We start from the raw sequence: 17,853 nt of genomic DNA on the forward strand, positions 1-17,853 counted from the left end.
TATTTTTGACGCTGTTGAAGAAACAATCTACAGGCTGCACGTCATGACGTCACATTTATATTTTCTGGAATCTGTCGTCTGCTGCGGTTTTAGCGCCATTTCCAAGGACTGAATTTCTATTCTATGTTTCGGATATCTTTTCCGACAATCATTCATGAAATGTTTACAAATAACATTTCTGTCTGTTTAAGTAATAAAATATTCTTTTTTATAATATTTAATCGATCGATTGACAAAAGATATGGGAGATAGACAAGGACAAATTTACTTACTGAGTACGAAAATACAAGCTAAACATAAATAAACTTTGTTAATTTGTTGCGCATGCCATTTCTCCTCCACATACGTCCAGTGGACGTTCGAGCATACGTGCATGACGTACCTTCTAAGTTGCAGCTGATGGCGAAATGTAGTGTCTTCAGGTTTCTGTAGACAAATTTTCACGACTGTTCAACAAACACGCAAAATTTCGAGAACTATCCCGACACTGTGCCCGCCGTAATTTCTGTCAACTTTGATATTGTTATTGTGTACACAGTCCACCATTTTGAATACATAATGAATCCCAGAGTTCTTAGCTGAACTCGACGCAAGCGCTGTGACGATCAGTCGTAACTTGCACGTCGTCGAGTGCGGAGCGGCCTCCAAACTTTGGCAAATATTTCGGCATTTTTGAGACATATACCCTGTATAATCGACGCGAGAGTTCTTATTGAGTAATATCAACGACATTTGATGCCAAAAAGGATTTATTGCCTCGGAGAAGACCTTAATTCGCCGTAAAACAAAGCTGAACCTTGTGTACAAACGAAGGCTTTGCTGGTGGTCCTCATGAATTATTAATTTTTATGGTAATTTTACAGGGGCCATGCCATGACCCCATTCAGTGGACTTGTTGCACTGTTGTTTACATTCCGATAATAACTCTTTTACGTGCGTTCCTCCCGTCATTTGTGGTTAGTGGACAAGATATTCATCGTAGTTGTAGTGAGCATGGCATCGGATGTTCAGCCACCGGGACCAGAAACCGCAGGTATGTTGCTCGGGGCTCATTTGAGTCCCCCGGATCAAGTTGACGTTGGCTACACGTTGCCGGATAGCAGCACGTTTGTTGTAGAAAGTCGCCCTCTGCAGCAGCAGGAAGAAGACTGCGACAAAACTGATATGAACTCGAATGCGCATACAGATAATGCTGCTCAGCAAATCAACAAACCGTACAACGTCCCCTTGAATAGACCGCCAAGGAAACGCCGTCACAGCAGCAGCTTGCCACCTCCCAGCAACCACAACTCCACTCCGAAATTCAGTAGTCCGCAGCAGTTGAAGAGGCGGCGGAAGACGACAACTGGTACTGTCCAAAGTATGAAGTTTTTGCTCGGTGGCAATATTTCTGATCCTCTGAATTTGAATAGTCTCGTCACAGGTGATCCAAACGCCCCTGTTGTTTCCCCGTACTGCTCACCTGCTCCCCGCTGGAATAAGGACCCCATTCCAGTTATAATACCCAAGGACATCACTGATCCGCTTAATTTGAATGCAGCAAGTGATGAAGACGACAACACTGGTATAGCCGTGTCAGCGTCTGCTAAAGCTCCCAGGAGTGGAGGAAAGAAAAAGAAGAGGCACCATTCTCACAGGAAGAAAGTCGGAGACCAAGCGAAAAAGGATGGGAGTTCAGATTTTACCAGTGACAGTAGTGAAGTTGTGGAGAAAGGTGAACTTTCTGACAGAGATGTCCCTACTCATTTGGAAATCAGTCGTCAGAACCAGAGGATAGACAAGATTGTGTCGCCAGTTTTGGATGCATTTGATGACACATCACCCCGTGCTAGGCAACGCAAGAGAAAAGAACCAAGCTCTAAAGTTAGCCGCTCTCTGCTGATTAAGAGTGATACAGCTCAAACAGAGCAGCAAGGAACGCATGTGAAGCAGAAAGTCCAGCAGAGCCAGAGCAGAGAACAGAAATCACTGCCAAAATTCCAGAGCAAAGGCAAACTGTTTCAGTATGGCAATTATAATCAATACTATGGGAAAAGAAACCCGGAAAAGGAACTCGACAACAGGCTTAGATGTTTTTCTTCGGACTGGTTCAAAGGAAAGAAGTTTTAGACATTGGATGCAACATTGGACACATTACCATCTCCATTGCACGTGAATTTGAACCAAAGCGAATTGTCGGAATAGACATAGATGGGAATCTAATCAGCATTGCAAGGAAAAATGTCAGACATTATCTTTCTCCGGCCAGTTCCTTTCTAGGAGATAAGTTCCCTATGTCGGAAAACAGATGTCGAGGACCAATAGCTGCCCCTCCTGTGCCACAAAGTGGAATGGACCAGCCTTCAAGGTTTCCTAACAATGTTTCATTCAAATGTGTAAGTATTGTCATCTTTATATTTAGCAGTAGTTTTCACCTGCTAGTGTGCAAACAAGCTTTAAGTTCATTGTCATTGCTTTACATTTTTGCTGCTCAGTTGAAAAATTTGACTTAAGCAATGTGCATGCACTTCCCGAAGTTGAATCTGTGTTCAAAAAACAATTGTTGGGCACTATTGAAATGCTGATAAGGGCGCCGAGAGTTTGAATAAATAAATCAAACTCACTGTCACCTTAATAAGGGTACAGTTTGTATATATGACTTTTACTGTATATGGAGATATATGTATCGTTGGTACAGTGTAAATAAAAAGCTGTAAAAGCAAATCTGTTGCTTAAGTGTTCCAAAGTAATTTCAAAATTTATAAATGTTAATAGTTTGAAGTGATAAATGTTTGAAATTTATCCCACTGCAATCCAGTTCTGTTGGAATTAGAGAAATATTGGATAACAGTACTGCTGCAACTTAGCACTTTCACCGAGGATGGACGACATACATGTACATGTAGGTGTTGTATACAGTATGCAGATTACTGTGTATGAAAATCCTCAAACAATCGTCAATGCTTCCATTTTGATAACTGCTGCAGTATTGTACTGTACGAAGCTGCAGTGAAATGGCTTACTTTAAAAACAAACTCAATTTGTAACGGGGGGGGGGGGGGGCAGTTCTTCTGTCTTGCATCATCACAGTGTGTTAACAACAGCCAAACAAGAGTAATTTCTCAAACAAAAGAGGCAAATTTTGTATAAAGATGTCAGTAAGAGCAGGAGTGAAGGTCATAATTAAACCTATGCATTCCATAGAGGTCTGCCTCTACGACATAAGGGTTTTTGTCAAAATCTGCTTTGAAGTTATTGGATAGCATCAGCGAAAAGGTACATGACTAAGATACAATCTTCAGTTTATTTTCTTTGCAAGGATGGACGTCCTGTGTTTCTATGCCAAACTGTAATGTTTGCATCTTCAGCCACAAAATAATGGTATTGGTAAGATTTCTGTCAAGGATTCCCTAAAATGCAGACTTTTTAACCACCCAAGAATTACAAAGGGAACATTTCTGAACATCTTTCCAAGTCTGACCACCTCTGAGGTGACCATAGTGAAGTATGAAGTGTTGTTATAATATGTGCATCTTGACTGTTCTTCACCAGGCATTGCACAGGTTGATCACAAGTACCTGAAGCAACACAAATAGGGGAAGTCCCATATGTAAATGTCTTCTTTTGTGGGTACCTGTGCATTTACCACATGTATGTATACAAACTGTAGTCTATACATTATTTCGACGAATTTTGCAATTATTGTACTCTCACATTTTTTACCAAAGGTATCTCATGGCATATATATGTAGCATGTATACCTATAATTTCCCTTACAAGTTCCACATTATTGTTAATAATCAACCTATGTCTATTTGAATATTGTTGAAAACAAGTGTACAGTCAAGAGAGACGGCTCCAAGAAATATTGCGAAGTTGTGAACAATTTAATAATTGTCATTGATTTATTCAATGTTAAAGTAGTTATGCATCGAAAGTTGATAGAGCTTTTTAATATAGCTTACTTTCAACTGAACTTAACCATTAACTGTAACTCCCTTTTGGGAAAAGGTATTTATCGATTGCCAGTGTATTTTTGATAATGAGTTTCACTTGCCCTGAAACCAAAACACTACACGAACAGCTGTACTGAAATGGAAAAGTGGCTGGTACATGTTTAGATAGTGGTAGGGTTGTTGTGTTTGCTATTGTAATTCATGCTTCCAGGATTATCTGTTGGAAGTGGTACCCCATACCTGATATGAAATGTAATCTATCATGCTCCCATGTGAAGTTGGACCACAACCAGTCAAAATACCATCGAGTCAAATATAGAAACTCCATCTGTGAGTAATGGGGTTCATGTGATCCCTGTGAATAGACTGCTTCGCATGCAGTAATTTAGCTGAATTGTTTTTGTCAGTGGTCCCGATAAAATTCAACACCATCACTATGAGTCGTGGTTTCCAGTTCATATACCTCTCATATACACATTGTATTGTATTGTCCAATATTAATTAACGCACCATTCACGTACATGTACATGTAAGTTGGAACAAATGTGGACGGATGCTAATTGACGCATTGGCCGTTTGATGTGATGTGAAAAAGGGGGACCATTGTTTGGCCACAATGAAATGTATAGTGACTGAGAAGATTGCCAATGGCCAGTACAGAGCAATGCCCCGTCCGTATAAAAACCTCATGAACATTGCAAGCGTAACTGTATAAATCTTTTATGGTCAATAAATGTAACATCTCTGCAAATGATGTACTGTAGTTAAGTACATAGTTCATGAAGTATGATATACAGTTTTGCATCATTATCAAAATTTTCCAAATACTACATTTAATTATATCATTACTCCTATGTTTATGGTGCTAGCCCAGCGGTGACATTGTAAACAATGCAAGTGGCTCCAATTCAAAAGGTGTGATTATGTTATTAACAAAAAAAAACAGGGAGAATCAGCAGTTCCTGCTCCGATTTCACGGTCATATAAGTACCAATGTGCAATGGAATTTGTTAAAAGGAAAAGAGTGGGATGTGTCATTGAGCTGTGATAAGAAGCGTGTCACTATTTGACTGCCAATCATCAATTGTTAACAGTATCAGTGATACAAATTTGTGGAAATGGATAGGATGCTGCAAGCATGTACTTGCACGCAATACGGTACGTGTGTGTTGTATGAAATGATTTGTACTTGAATTCTTTTCCTACACAGGTATAAATACAAGGGATCCACTAGTTCCCATTATCAAGAGTGTCAAGGAATGTTTTGCAGAATTATAGCCAAATTCACTTTCATCACAGCATATTAGGATAAATTATTCATATGAACACTTTCCTTGTCAAGGTTGTGCATTGCTGATCACAGGTGTAGTTTACCATGCACCATTGTAGGGTAGAATTTGGTGATGTGTCACTTCATTATATTAACTGGGACAAGTATAGCAATATACATGTAAATAAACACTGTAGGGTTATCAACGTATGGGTGAAAAGGCGGAACATATGCCTGTACAAACTCAAACCAGTACAGCCATATGTCATGGACATCCCACGCATTAATTAAAAAAAATTATTTTTAAAATCATTCATATTTAAATACTAGAGATAGCATGGTACAGGTCTAGTGTTTGCTACCTTTATGTGCTGTAGTGTGTCAAGTTCAGCCATTGTAATTGTACATCCCGTCTATCAGCTGTGAAGATGTGTGCTTTCTCACTAATGGCTGCAAAGTGGCTTTAGTGCAAAATCATTCATAATAACTGTTTACCAAAACAAGTTGACTTGTGTGCGTCTCAGTGAACTGTAGAGGTACAAGCATAAAGAATATAACTATCCAAATCAATAGTTTGCATTGTGCCTTTAGAGAAACCATCATGACATCTGGGTCTGTATTGGTCAGTTCATAGCACTTTAGCCGTAAAATACAGTCTGATGTCTGAGCAGGGCATTGTACATGTAACTTGTATTTCAGTCGCCCCTTGACTGAAGTGGACATGAGTTTGTGTCCGTTTTTGATAGCACAGTGACAATCATTTATTGCACTTACAAGAAGCTATTACATTCATTCCTTCCCCTCCACTGTTGCCCTTGATGCTGTAGTTTTTTCCAGCCAGTCTGTGTTTTGTTCATCTTGTCCTTGAGCTGATGTCAATGAAATCCAGGTGCCCTGAGTACAGTACATGAAGTGTTTGTCATGTGGCACATGTCTGTAGAGGGACATGGTTGAATCAGTAACATTTTCCCATCAACCTTCTATTTTCTCATTACCAGAGTAGTTTTGTCAGAGCAGACAACATCGCTACGCAAATTTGCTGTAAGTTTGATTAAATACACCCCTCTTTCAGCAATAGTTGAGTCCAGCTGTTACATAATTTGCTAGAAGGGTCTGTGTTTCTCTCATTCGCACAGATACCATCAAATGCAAAATCTTTTTCCTCATCATGTTAAAATGTTCATTGATTCAATACATGATGATGAACATGAAATATTTTGCCCAGATATTTTATAAGATTTAGCTTTTTAATGGAAATTGTTTGTACGGTATTTATGTACCATTTGGTTGCATATGAATCTCCATGTGACAGTGAGCTGGAATGCTGACATTCAAAGTCTGAGACAAACTGTATATATGACAAATTGAAGAAGTCCTAAAGCTTTTAACATCGATGCAGTCTCTTTCAGTTTCACGTACAAATTCCACTAGAACCTCGCCAGGCTATAATAGTCGTTCTTTGGAATGGATTTAGGTCATTGTCCATATTTAATGTTTTCAAGTTGGTAGCTGGTTCAGGGACCACTTGATTACCATACAGTGCCTGTTACCCCTATAGCCATCATGATTATAGACCAGCGTTAAAGTTAAATTTCAAGTTGGATCCAAACCCCCTCTGCGTATCATACTTCAACCAAACTAGTCTTACTCTGGTCCAGCATAGCATTGCCACATCGTTCATAGACTTAAAACCCATATTCTGGTCTAGAACAAATTGTCCGTTGTCATTCTCATTCCCGTTTCTGTTAAGAACCCTGGCCATAGAGTTCCATTTATCTTTTTGTACTGACTACATGTACAAAGTATGAAGAAGGCAGTTCAAGAAAGTGTATCTTAGCTTGTCTCATGAAGCCGTTACTCAGAGTGACACATCTTTGTGGCATGTGTAACAGAGACGAAGTGGCATCAAAAAGTGATTTGTCACCAATGATTACAGAGAGGTGATTATGCTAATTGGAGAGAGACATGTAGAAAGCATGCGTGGGCTGTTCAGAAAAAAGAAGAAGATATAAACACCTTACTGTAAAAGAGGGGAACACTAGGAGCATCCTGTACAGAATTGTAGATAACATTACAGGGATGTAGAAAATTCTCTCACCACATGGAAAATTTGGTGTTACAGACTGAAATTTGATTGACTTCCAGGTGAATTCATATTTCTTAAAACCTCAGCATTATGTATTTAGGATGTTTTTCCTTGCTTACTGTAGAAACTTTGACATTCACAGGCAGTTATTGTTTTTGCCTTCTGCCTATTTTCTACATGCCTGCAATATTAGCATGCAGTGCATGTTTCGGTCCAGCACATCTGTTGTCACATACAGAACCAAAATTCCAGTGTATGAAAGTGATCAACTGAAATGCACTGAAAGAGAAACGGCCACTGACTCCCCATGATTTGATTGTAAAAAGTGTAATACTGATTGTTGTCTACTTTGACAATACAGTGTGGCAGGCAAATGAAGTAATATTGTGATAATACCTTTGAGCGCCAAAGTCAATTTTTGTTGCCTTTATAAAATATACATTGTATGCCAGTCAATTTTTTCAGATTTTTGTCAAAATTTTGATAAAAAGTGTAGCCAATGTAATGTGATGCCCAAGTGGTCAAAATTATCATAAAAATTTCAGAAAAATTCAAAAAATTAGTAAAATGTTGCACTAAAATTTTGGTGGGAAAAATTACAGCACTCAATGGGTTAAGTTTGTGGTAGATGGCATACTTATATTTTGGTTCTAGTTCATTGTATTGTCAATTCGACTGGTTGTTTATGCATATGGAGGACATTGAAATCCTCAACCTGAACATTTACTTAGTGTTAATCAATGCACACAATCAGTTTATACTATAGTCTGTGATGTCAACCTGGGATATTCAAAACATAGTGACTTGTTCAGAGTATGGAATGCATGTGATATCCTTTGTGATCAGGTACGTGCAGTTTGCTTGATAATTGTCACCTGAATCAGTGAGTGTTGATCTTGTTGGTAGATTACTGTTTAATAACTTGGCAAAAAACAAGTAGTATGGTGCATATTGGAATTGTGGCCAGTAAAGATCATTTGATAACCTCAGACTGCTTTTTGAATAGCTGTAGAAATGTTGTAATTGTGAAGTGGAATGACTTTTCATTGTTTAAAGGGACAGAGGTTGAAACCTTTGATACTTTAATCATTTATCTTTTTGAAACAATAACTTTTTTCCTTCTCCATAGAGGATATTGAAAAATATTCTTTCTCAACACAATATCGTCATTGTCTTATGAATTATGGTCCAAACTCATCAATTGTCAGCAATAACATTTGACATGTTGTCTCTGTCATACACAGATGCTGTGTTAAAGGCCAGGGACTTGATCCCGGGGATTAAGTTTGTTTTAGTCTATAAGAGGATTATGGAGTGTCATAGCCTTTTGTTTTCCATTGAAATTGTAATCTAATAAGTAGATTTCCCTGGGAGACAAAATCTGAGCCAGCACAGGCCTTTAACAACGATACAGTCATGTATTTCAATATGATTTGGGAAGCGAGTAGAACAAGAAGTGGTGTTTTCTAAACAGAACAAGGTAGAGGAAAATGTATCAGCTGTAAGCTACCCTGGTTTTTGTTCTCCTGATATCTCTGTGTTTTCTGCTAAGGTTGGGGAACATGATCAGTTATAAACCCCAGTAACATTTGTGCTGTTCTGTAATCTGATTGCATTAATATACTGAACTGGGTAGCCCCGGTAACATACATGTATGCCTGCTTCATGCCCTTCACAAAAACAACATTTTCTGCAAGTCTGTTTTCTGTGTAATAAAGAATGCAAACATTGTGGTTTGGGAAACCTGTGACATGAACCTTTTTATTGCGTTTCTTTTGTATCACATGCATCACATCACTTGTTAAATTAAGCTGCCTTATACCTGACTGTCACCATGGTAACTCGTTCTCTCTGTTATGCAACCATATGCAAAGTGTCAGTTTGTTAATGTCAGTAACTTCCTAAAAATTCTTACCTCTGAATTCAGATTTTTCTGAGTAAATTAATTTATACGTACTTTTGTCATATTTACATGTATTACAGTACATACATGTAGTCATATTTACATGTATTACAGTACATACTATCTGAGCTAGTAAATTTTAAATAGGGTTACTTTCCCCACTGTGATCATTTTAAACATTAGAACGCCATCTAGCTAGACATACAAGCATGTTGATGAGATACATGTAGAAAGGTATGTTTGTGGCTTTTGATAAAGTGATATTTTTTAGTCTCTTTTTCCTATCAACCTTGTGTGTGACTTTTACTTTGACAGTTATCTCTTTCCTTGCTGACTACAAAATTCTGTTTCTTCCTTTTTTGGCATTGTAAGGAAATCTGTTCATTGAGTGTTTTTAGTGAAACAGTACATGTATTACACTTAACTCATTACAGTCGTCAGGGATTACCCTGGCTCAAGAACGGCATGAGATAAAATCGCACATGAAAAAAAAACAGTGGGAGAATTTCAAAGTCTGTGGGAACCGGACCTAACTTTCCCTGATTTTCTGCGTATTGGTTAGACTTGGTGCAAATCGGTGAATAAAAAAGAAATTTCATTTATATTTATTTTTCTTGTGTCTCTCCTATTTCACACAAATGTATTTGGACTTTGGCAGTACAGGCCAGGTTTTCCTAGCAATTGAACGCGTTACCTTTGAGTCTGCGCAGTATTGAGTCACTTGTTTGCCGGATTCACCTACTTAGACTCCTTGCACAGTACCGGCGACTAGACCGACTGTGTACACAGTGACGTACAGCAAATACAGAATGATTGATAGCCCTTCGTTGATTATTCTGGCCAATAAGAAGAACGCTTGCTAATAAACCTCTGCATGCATTAAAAAGTTTGTTGTCATCTCCGTGCAAAGCTAGACATCGAGTACGTTTTATATCTGGGCGAATAATAGCATCAAGTTCGTACATCCACCGCGTTTTACAACTGATCGGTCGACCACCGCTAATCATGCGAGATTACCAAAGAAAGCTTGTTGAGAGTTACATTGAGGGAAAAGATGTGTTCGTCTGCACACCAACCGGCAGCGGAAAACCACTGACATACGAAGTCGCTCCACATTGTTTTGATTTCCATCGCTTCGGGCACGTAAGAGAACAGGCTCCAACTGTAAGGACGGTGTCTTTTTCCATCCTTGAATAACCGGCCACGATTTTCGCATTTTGTAACATGGGCCCCACAAACAACACATATTTTCACGCGTTTTCGGTGATAGAACAGAGGTCGTGCTGACTTTTGTGGGAGTGATCGCACTCGACATTTTGTCAACAACGCCATGTGAGTTTTATGCACGTCTCGTTTGGGTCAATTGGTAACTCCTCCCAATGTGTAAAATTTAGTGATGTCATCTTATGAATAATATATGAGTAAAGAAAACGTCATCTCATGAATAATTTATAGCAACGCAAACCCTGCAAGAAAGCCAAGTCTGTGATTCCGGGTGAAACTCCGCTGTATAGCGTTCACTCCACTCATCGCGTTCACCCTACTCATCGCGTCCACTCACGCGCGCTTTTCACATGAAAGCAAAATACAAATCATTGCGTTCACTCCACTCAAACATTCAAAAATCACAGACTTGAACCAAGTCTACGTATTGGTTAATTTGCATAACAATACACTCAGTGAGACAGTTTTCGGACGACCTCAGTTTTCAGACATTTAATGCCATGCTGTTCGTTATACGCCCTTCGCTCCGTTTTGATAGCGTTTTACAAGTCATGCTACAGAATATTAAGTCAGGTGACGCTGCCGTCCCGTTTTGGATTTTTTGGGGGGTAAAAGCTATTTCGGGCTACAAACTTGGTGAAGTTAGCCACACCGTACAATACGAGGTGTAGAACGCAACACACAGGGACAGCCCGTGTCCGATATCTAGAAGCGCTATACACGTTGAAATATAGTTGCGTCGTCCATGGATTAAACGTAACTAATTATCACGAAATATTTCCACATAGTTTTCTAAACACATCGAAATTGAAAATCGGGGTTCGAAGTTTCAAATAATCAATATTTAGCCCCTTATCACATTCAAAATACGACGTCCGATTACTGCGATAGCAGTCCGATTACACGCGCTCAACATGGGGCAAAAATTTGGCAACTTTGACCCCCCTAAATGCCACTTCTGTCGGTGTTAACAGTTTGAGGATAAACACAATAAGTTTCGAAGGGTATGATAATAAGATTTCGTTGTGCTCGTCATTTATGAAACGGCTTTGGGCGAAATTCACTACCCTGTCCGAAAACTGTCATTCTGAGTGTACTTTAATCGGAGGCAGTCGAATCCATACTTTCCAGTGCGGGAGTAACGGAAGTACAGTAGTCAGAATAGTGCATTTTCGTTTTTTCTTCGCACTACCACTCGTACTGGACACGAATATTCCTTCGAAAGCGCCATTTTGAGCTACGACAACACACTGTACATCAGCAATGAACACTTGCTGTATCGACTCCAATGATTTGTCAATGAACGCAAAACTTCCTGTTGGCAACCAATCACAAACGCTGTTGAAACGGGTAACTCTGCAACAGCTTTTTTCTAGCGTAATTATAGCGCTCTCTACGGCGACACAATGAGTGTTTCTGTACTAAAAACCGGCCAAATGTTACCGATGAATTTAGATCGCGTAAAGGTATCACGTACGCGCCATTTGAATTATCGGCGCGACTTTTTTGCCCAATTGATTTTTCTGAATGCGATTTTTCTGATTTTTGAGCATAAATATCTCGTTATCGCGCCCCAAAGTGATCCCTCAGTCATGTGTCAGCTGTTTATTTTGAAACATTATGGCAGCTATTTCATGGAACATCTCTTAGATGTCAGGTACGAAAAAAAAGACGTAATGCACAGGTATGAAAGTGGTACGCTTGATGCCAGAAACAATTCATTTTTTTGCAAAAGCAACCTATTTTAATTTTCTGCAGTCAAGGGTGTGAAGAGCTGTCAGAGCGGAAATTACACTGTAGGTGAGAATTGCAAAATATTAATGACACTAGCTCAGATGACTGTGGCTGGCCATTTCCTGATCAATTTGAAATGGTCATCATCTCCAGGATGACAGAATCTACTCAATTGCAAACATAGGCATTAATTTCACATTAGCTCACTAGTTATTATACTCCGGGATCCACAACCAGGCAGTTTATCACAGTGTAAATAATGTACGCTTTGCTGTGTGTGAGAATGTCAGTTGTAAATGTCATTGCATGCTATGCCATGCCTGCACATAGTAGAGTCATAACTCTACCCACTGGCCGTTCTCCACTTGTGAAAATATTTGTGGTTTATTGGGAGGAAGCTGTGTGGTTAGAATTTAGTCTGAGGTATGTACGTTCAAACATGATCGTGTCATTTGATCGGCTTCCTCAAATAATTAAGTTTAGAAAATAATTATTTTCATTTACTCATACAAAATTCACACACAAACAGTTTACTGCATCGTGAAACTAGGGACAAACAATGCACAGTTTCCAGAGAGAATTAAGAAAGAATTCACCATGTACTGCATATGTGTAGGAAAAGATTACATCATGTTTTCAAGGATACGAGGAGTAAAAATGTAGGGCATTGTGTTAAAAATGCTGAACATCTGTGTTGTAGGGTGTGACATGATGAAATCCTTTTGTAAATGAGCAAGAACTTCATTGTCACAGGAGCTCAATGACTGCCCACTGACTAGTGCAATTCTCTAGCATCAATATTTTCATTTAGCATTGATGCTTTATAGCATATTGCCTTGTTATCTAGTACAAATTTCACCAAATAAGCAAATATTATAAAATTGGAATTTGATAACCAGTGTCTCAATTTTTGGGACATGTACACGTAGAACTTAAAACAATTATTAAAAACAGGAAGTATAGCTACCCATACTACGGTGCCAGCCAGTGTTTTTGTTCAGGTTTGGGAATATTGGTAAATGATTTGGGAACCCCGGTAATATTGCTGCTGTCCCCTAATCTTATCCCATTGATATACCAAAGGAAACCCTGGTAAAATGACTGGGGAACCCCAGTAACATTTACCTGCTTACCGCCCTTGGCAAAAAACACTGCCAGTACAGAGTGGCATCAGTTCAAACTCTTTTGAATGCTGCCGCGCAGTGAAGTTGTGTTCTTTCCCTGTCATAACAAATCTTGTCAAAATATTTTAAAACAATATTGTCTGTCTTGGAAGCATTGCAAGTTAAATAGGCATGTTTACAATTCACCAGCAAATTCCTAACGTTCATTTGAGAAAACTGGGGCTGTTTAATTAAATTGCCCAGTGGGTAACATGTTTACATGTAGTTAGGTTTGCATTCAAACATGGCATTGAGTTTGATGGGATTAGTCACTGAGAATGCATATTGTACCCTAGGATCCCCAGTTAAATAGGTATGTTTACAATGCACCAACAAAACAGTTTCACGTTCATTTAAAAACAACTAGGGCTGTAAAGTTATCAGGCATTGAGTAGTGTACATGTAATTAAGTTAAGGGATCTTACAAGACTGGTAGCAATTTGATTTTCTATCAAATAAGTTAAAAATATAGATCCCAATTTAATACATGTATATGTATGTCCATCATACATGTAACTTGTTCACCCCCTCCCCCTTCCCCAATTCTCTATGATCAAGTCTGTGATCATTATCGATAACAGAGGGTTGTGGCCAAACCATGCTGAGGAAAGGGTCACATGGAAGAGCTTAATATTTTTCTAGTCCTACATGTAGGTTTATTGGTTTGATTTTATCAGTGAATGTATTGTGAAGACAGATACACAGTAGTACCAAATCTCTTATTATGATTCCCATGTCTGTTACCAGAATTCTGCTTAGTTTTTCAAACGCATTCATATTAAGGAATGACAGAAATCTTACCCAGGTTCTAGAATGCTTGTATCCTAAACTGCTGTCAAAATACTTAATAGTGATGTGTAATGCAATGCCATACTTGAAAGATTAGAGAAAGCACTGTTTGACACAGAATGATGATCTGAATGTGTTGTTGTTCTTTCTAATGCAGTTTCCTGTACACAAAAACATGTCACTCAAGCACGTACCTGTTGCACACAATAGCCTAACGCCTTAGGCTAAGAAGTTACAAGTAAAGTAAGCTAATTTCCACAACACTAAACTATAAACACTGTTTATAGTGGGTAACCTTTAGCCCTGTCTTGACTGGGTACCATGACATCATGGTTTTTGGTGTGTTCCACCATTGAGGGCGCACTAACCCCTGGGTATGTGTGTATGACTAGGTGTGTCATCAAGTACTTGGCATGGGCGTGATATATCAGCAAGCAATGGAAAATGTACACACTACTGCTTTTTGAAATCATGATTTATCATTCAGTTGATACCAAAATAAGGCATTATTGATCTTTTTCTGGCCAATTACAAATCCCTATGGTCCAACCATACGGTAATGCAACTAAAATACCCCTTTTCAGCACAGGTATTGTATAAATCTCTGTAGGCATGATCATCATGATGAGCCAAAACATGCAGGGAAATTGGGGTGAGCTTGTACAGTTTCAAGTTATTTCTAAGTACACATTCAGTATTACTCTGGCAATTATGTGATTGACTGCTTTCTCACGCCAAGAAAGTTAAGTCTGAGATCTCATTTCCCTAGCTGATGAACACTGCACAAACATGTGTATCTACATACATGCCTGCATCTGCTGTGTAAATGTGACTGTTTGTCATCCAGGCCTGTATTGGTAGTATAATGTAAATTTCATTGTTTCAAGCACACAGTAGTGTATGCTCTGTTTTCCCATGAGACAGAGTGAGGAATATGAAAAATGTCTTCAGGATGTTAAATAGAAACTTAGAAAGATCCAAACTCCCAGTATGTTTATGTGGCACTGCATATTCCTTTATGTTATATACATGAACTGTAGATATATAGTGAGTTTATGTAAATACATAAACAATAGACCTACATGTACAAATATGCCAGATGGTCAGACAACACAGTGACAATAAAAGCAATGTTGCCACAATAAACCCAGCTTTTCTGCAAGTACGTTGTCTATCAAAAGGGAAAAAGAAGTACACATACTTAATGTATTAGTTTTCCAAAGTAATTGCTGGCTATGTTGCTTTATAATATATGTAAATTATAAGAAGTATTTTTACCTCAAATGAGATAAATTCACAGGTACTCTTGCTCTCTATTTATGCAAAAACATGTTCATATAATACTAAAAACTAGGTTTTCTTGGTAATTTCTAGCGCTTGGTGTAGACTTGGTATAGATACATGTACATGTATGTAGGTTTTAAATTGCATGAAGATTGTCAGTTGAACAAGTTGTCCACCTGTACAGGTATCTGTATTCATAGATACATTGTATTTCCCTGTGAAGCCTAGCCCCCTCAGCATGTTCTTGTTTATCTTGTACGCGTCCAAGGAGGTGATTGTCTGCATGAACTGGTTCTCTTATGGCGCTCCTATGAAAGGTTACTGTCTACTTGAACTAGTTTTTAGCTCCCATTTGCCATACATATATGGCAATTGGGAGGTTATATGGTTGAAAAAAGTCTGTATGTGAGGTGTCTGTCTGTATGTATGTATGTATGTATGTATGTATGTATGTATGTATGTATGGATGTCTGTCCGTCCAACGCAAAAACTCCGAAAGTGCTGCACGTATAAAGCTGATTTTTGGTGTAGTGATGCCATATGTGGTCTAGATGTGCCGTTGTTAAAATGAACTTGTTAGTCTCATGGATATGCAAATGAGGTAAAAAAAGGGCATAAATGGTCAAAATCATAACTCAGGAACTACTCTTCTTATCACTGTCATATTTGGTTTTTAAGTACCTTGGGCCCCACTCATTCAAACATATAGATTTGGTGTCAATATTGGCTGCTTTCTATTTTTAATGAATTTTTTCTCTATTTTTTTTGCCATTTCAGTATTAAATTGTTTCCTCTGAAACCAATGGTCTGTTCGCTTTAAAATTTGGTTTGCAGGTTTCTTGTGATGACCAAAAATAAGATTCATCGAAATTATGGCAAAATTTGCATATTTGTATTTTTGGGCAATTTTTGCCATTTTTGGTCAAAAAAATCTTCTTTGAAACTGTGCATGCCATTACTTTCTAATTGGGTGTGCAGGTTTCTAGGAGTGACCTGAAGATGACTCGGTGAACTAAAGGTGAAATTTGCAAATTTGTGGTAATGCTTTCAAATAAAGTCAAGTACTGCCTGTGTGAATGAGCAGATTATGATTGTGCTGTTCCAGGCTGAGGTGTTATTTATAGGAATGATGCAATGTTAGACGGTAATTGATATTTAACTGAATTTGACTTACATTGTATGTAACTCTTGTACTGTATAAACCCTATCAATTCACCCAGAAAAAAAAAATTAATATAATTTTAAATAATTGAATTAATTAGGAAATCAACAAAGCCAAAATAATTTTAGTGTAGAATTATTAGAAAGTTCAATATTTTTGACAGTTCATAGTGAAATGTTTACCATTTTGGATGATTAAAACACGTAAAGGCAACTTTCCTTAATCCCAACTTTGACATATTCTGTACCGTCATGTATTGTTCTCTGTATGTTATCTAAAAGAAATTGCTCATAATAGTTTGTCATGATAGGTTGGCCAAATAAAGAGAGATAGAGACAGTTCCTATATCCAGTTGTGATCAACTTGATAAAGATTAAATAAAATTACATTTTGAGGGAAAAAATAGAGTGGTCAATTAAAAGAGTGGTCAAAGTGATAGGGTTTTTATGGTAAAGCTGGGCTATAAGATTCCTCATGTTCTATTTATAGCAATTATGCAATCTGTGTAAACAGTGCAATGAAAGAGTTACATGATTCCTTATAATGCTTTTGATGACCTTGAACTTCTTAAGTTGAAAACGTTTGTCTCTTCAGTGTGCTTTCTCTGATTACGTACAGTTATTCAACAGAACTTACTTGCAATGTTAATTTGAGAGTTAAAATGTGCTTGGTTAATACAATGAAAATACTGATAAAGTTAACAAGCTGAAGATTCTTTATAACATGACAGATATTCTGGGGGTTTTTTTGACATAATCTTGATAAGCAAGGCATGTTTACTTTAATTAGAATGTAATTAACTCTTGTTTATATTATTATAAGCAGTAGTACCAGGTATCAAGTTGAACAAGCTGATATTGATAGGTTTGGCGGCTGTTGGAGGTTAAAAGCTGTAAAAATAAATGTATGTATGTATGCATGTCTATCTGTCTGTCTGTATGTCTGTCTGTATTTATGCATGCATGCATGCATGTATGCATGTATGTATGTATGTATGTATGTATGTATGTATGTATGTATGTATGTATGTCCATCCACATTAAAAACTCCTAAACCGCAGCACCTAGGCGCTTTATAGTGACTTTAGTGACATTTCTTCAAATCGTGGTGAAATGTTGAAAGTTGTATTTTTGGGCCGATTTTCCCATTTTTGGTCAAAAAATCTTATTTTCTGAAAGCGCTCATTTGAAAACTTGTATGTATTATCCCAGGGTTTGCCTTTGTCAGATTCGTTCAAATTGTGGTGAAATTTTCATATTTGTATTGTTGGGGCAATTTTTCCCATTTTTGTCAAACAAATCAT

At 37.9% G+C, this 17,853-nt stretch overlaps 1 protein-coding gene across 1 annotated transcript in view; it reads left to right on the forward strand.

Moving 5' to 3' along the window:
• Positions 1–511: 511 nt before the first annotated feature.
• LOC139136859 (7SK snRNA methylphosphate capping enzyme-like) overlaps positions 512–17,853 on the forward strand; it is a 30,921-nt gene continuing 13,579 nt past the window's right edge. The window contains 2 exon segments of the mRNA XM_070704697.1: positions 512–2,095; positions 2,098–2,375. Coding sequence (XP_070560798.1) covers positions 994–2,095; positions 2,098–2,375 — 1,380 coding nt within the window. The 5' untranslated portion in view covers positions 512–993.

Source organism: Ptychodera flava, chromosome 7 (genome assembly GCF_041260155.1).
Source record: "Ptychodera flava strain L36383 chromosome 7, AS_Pfla_20210202, whole genome shotgun sequence".
Classification (NCBI taxonomy): domain Eukaryota; kingdom Metazoa; phylum Hemichordata; class Enteropneusta; family Ptychoderidae; genus Ptychodera; species Ptychodera flava.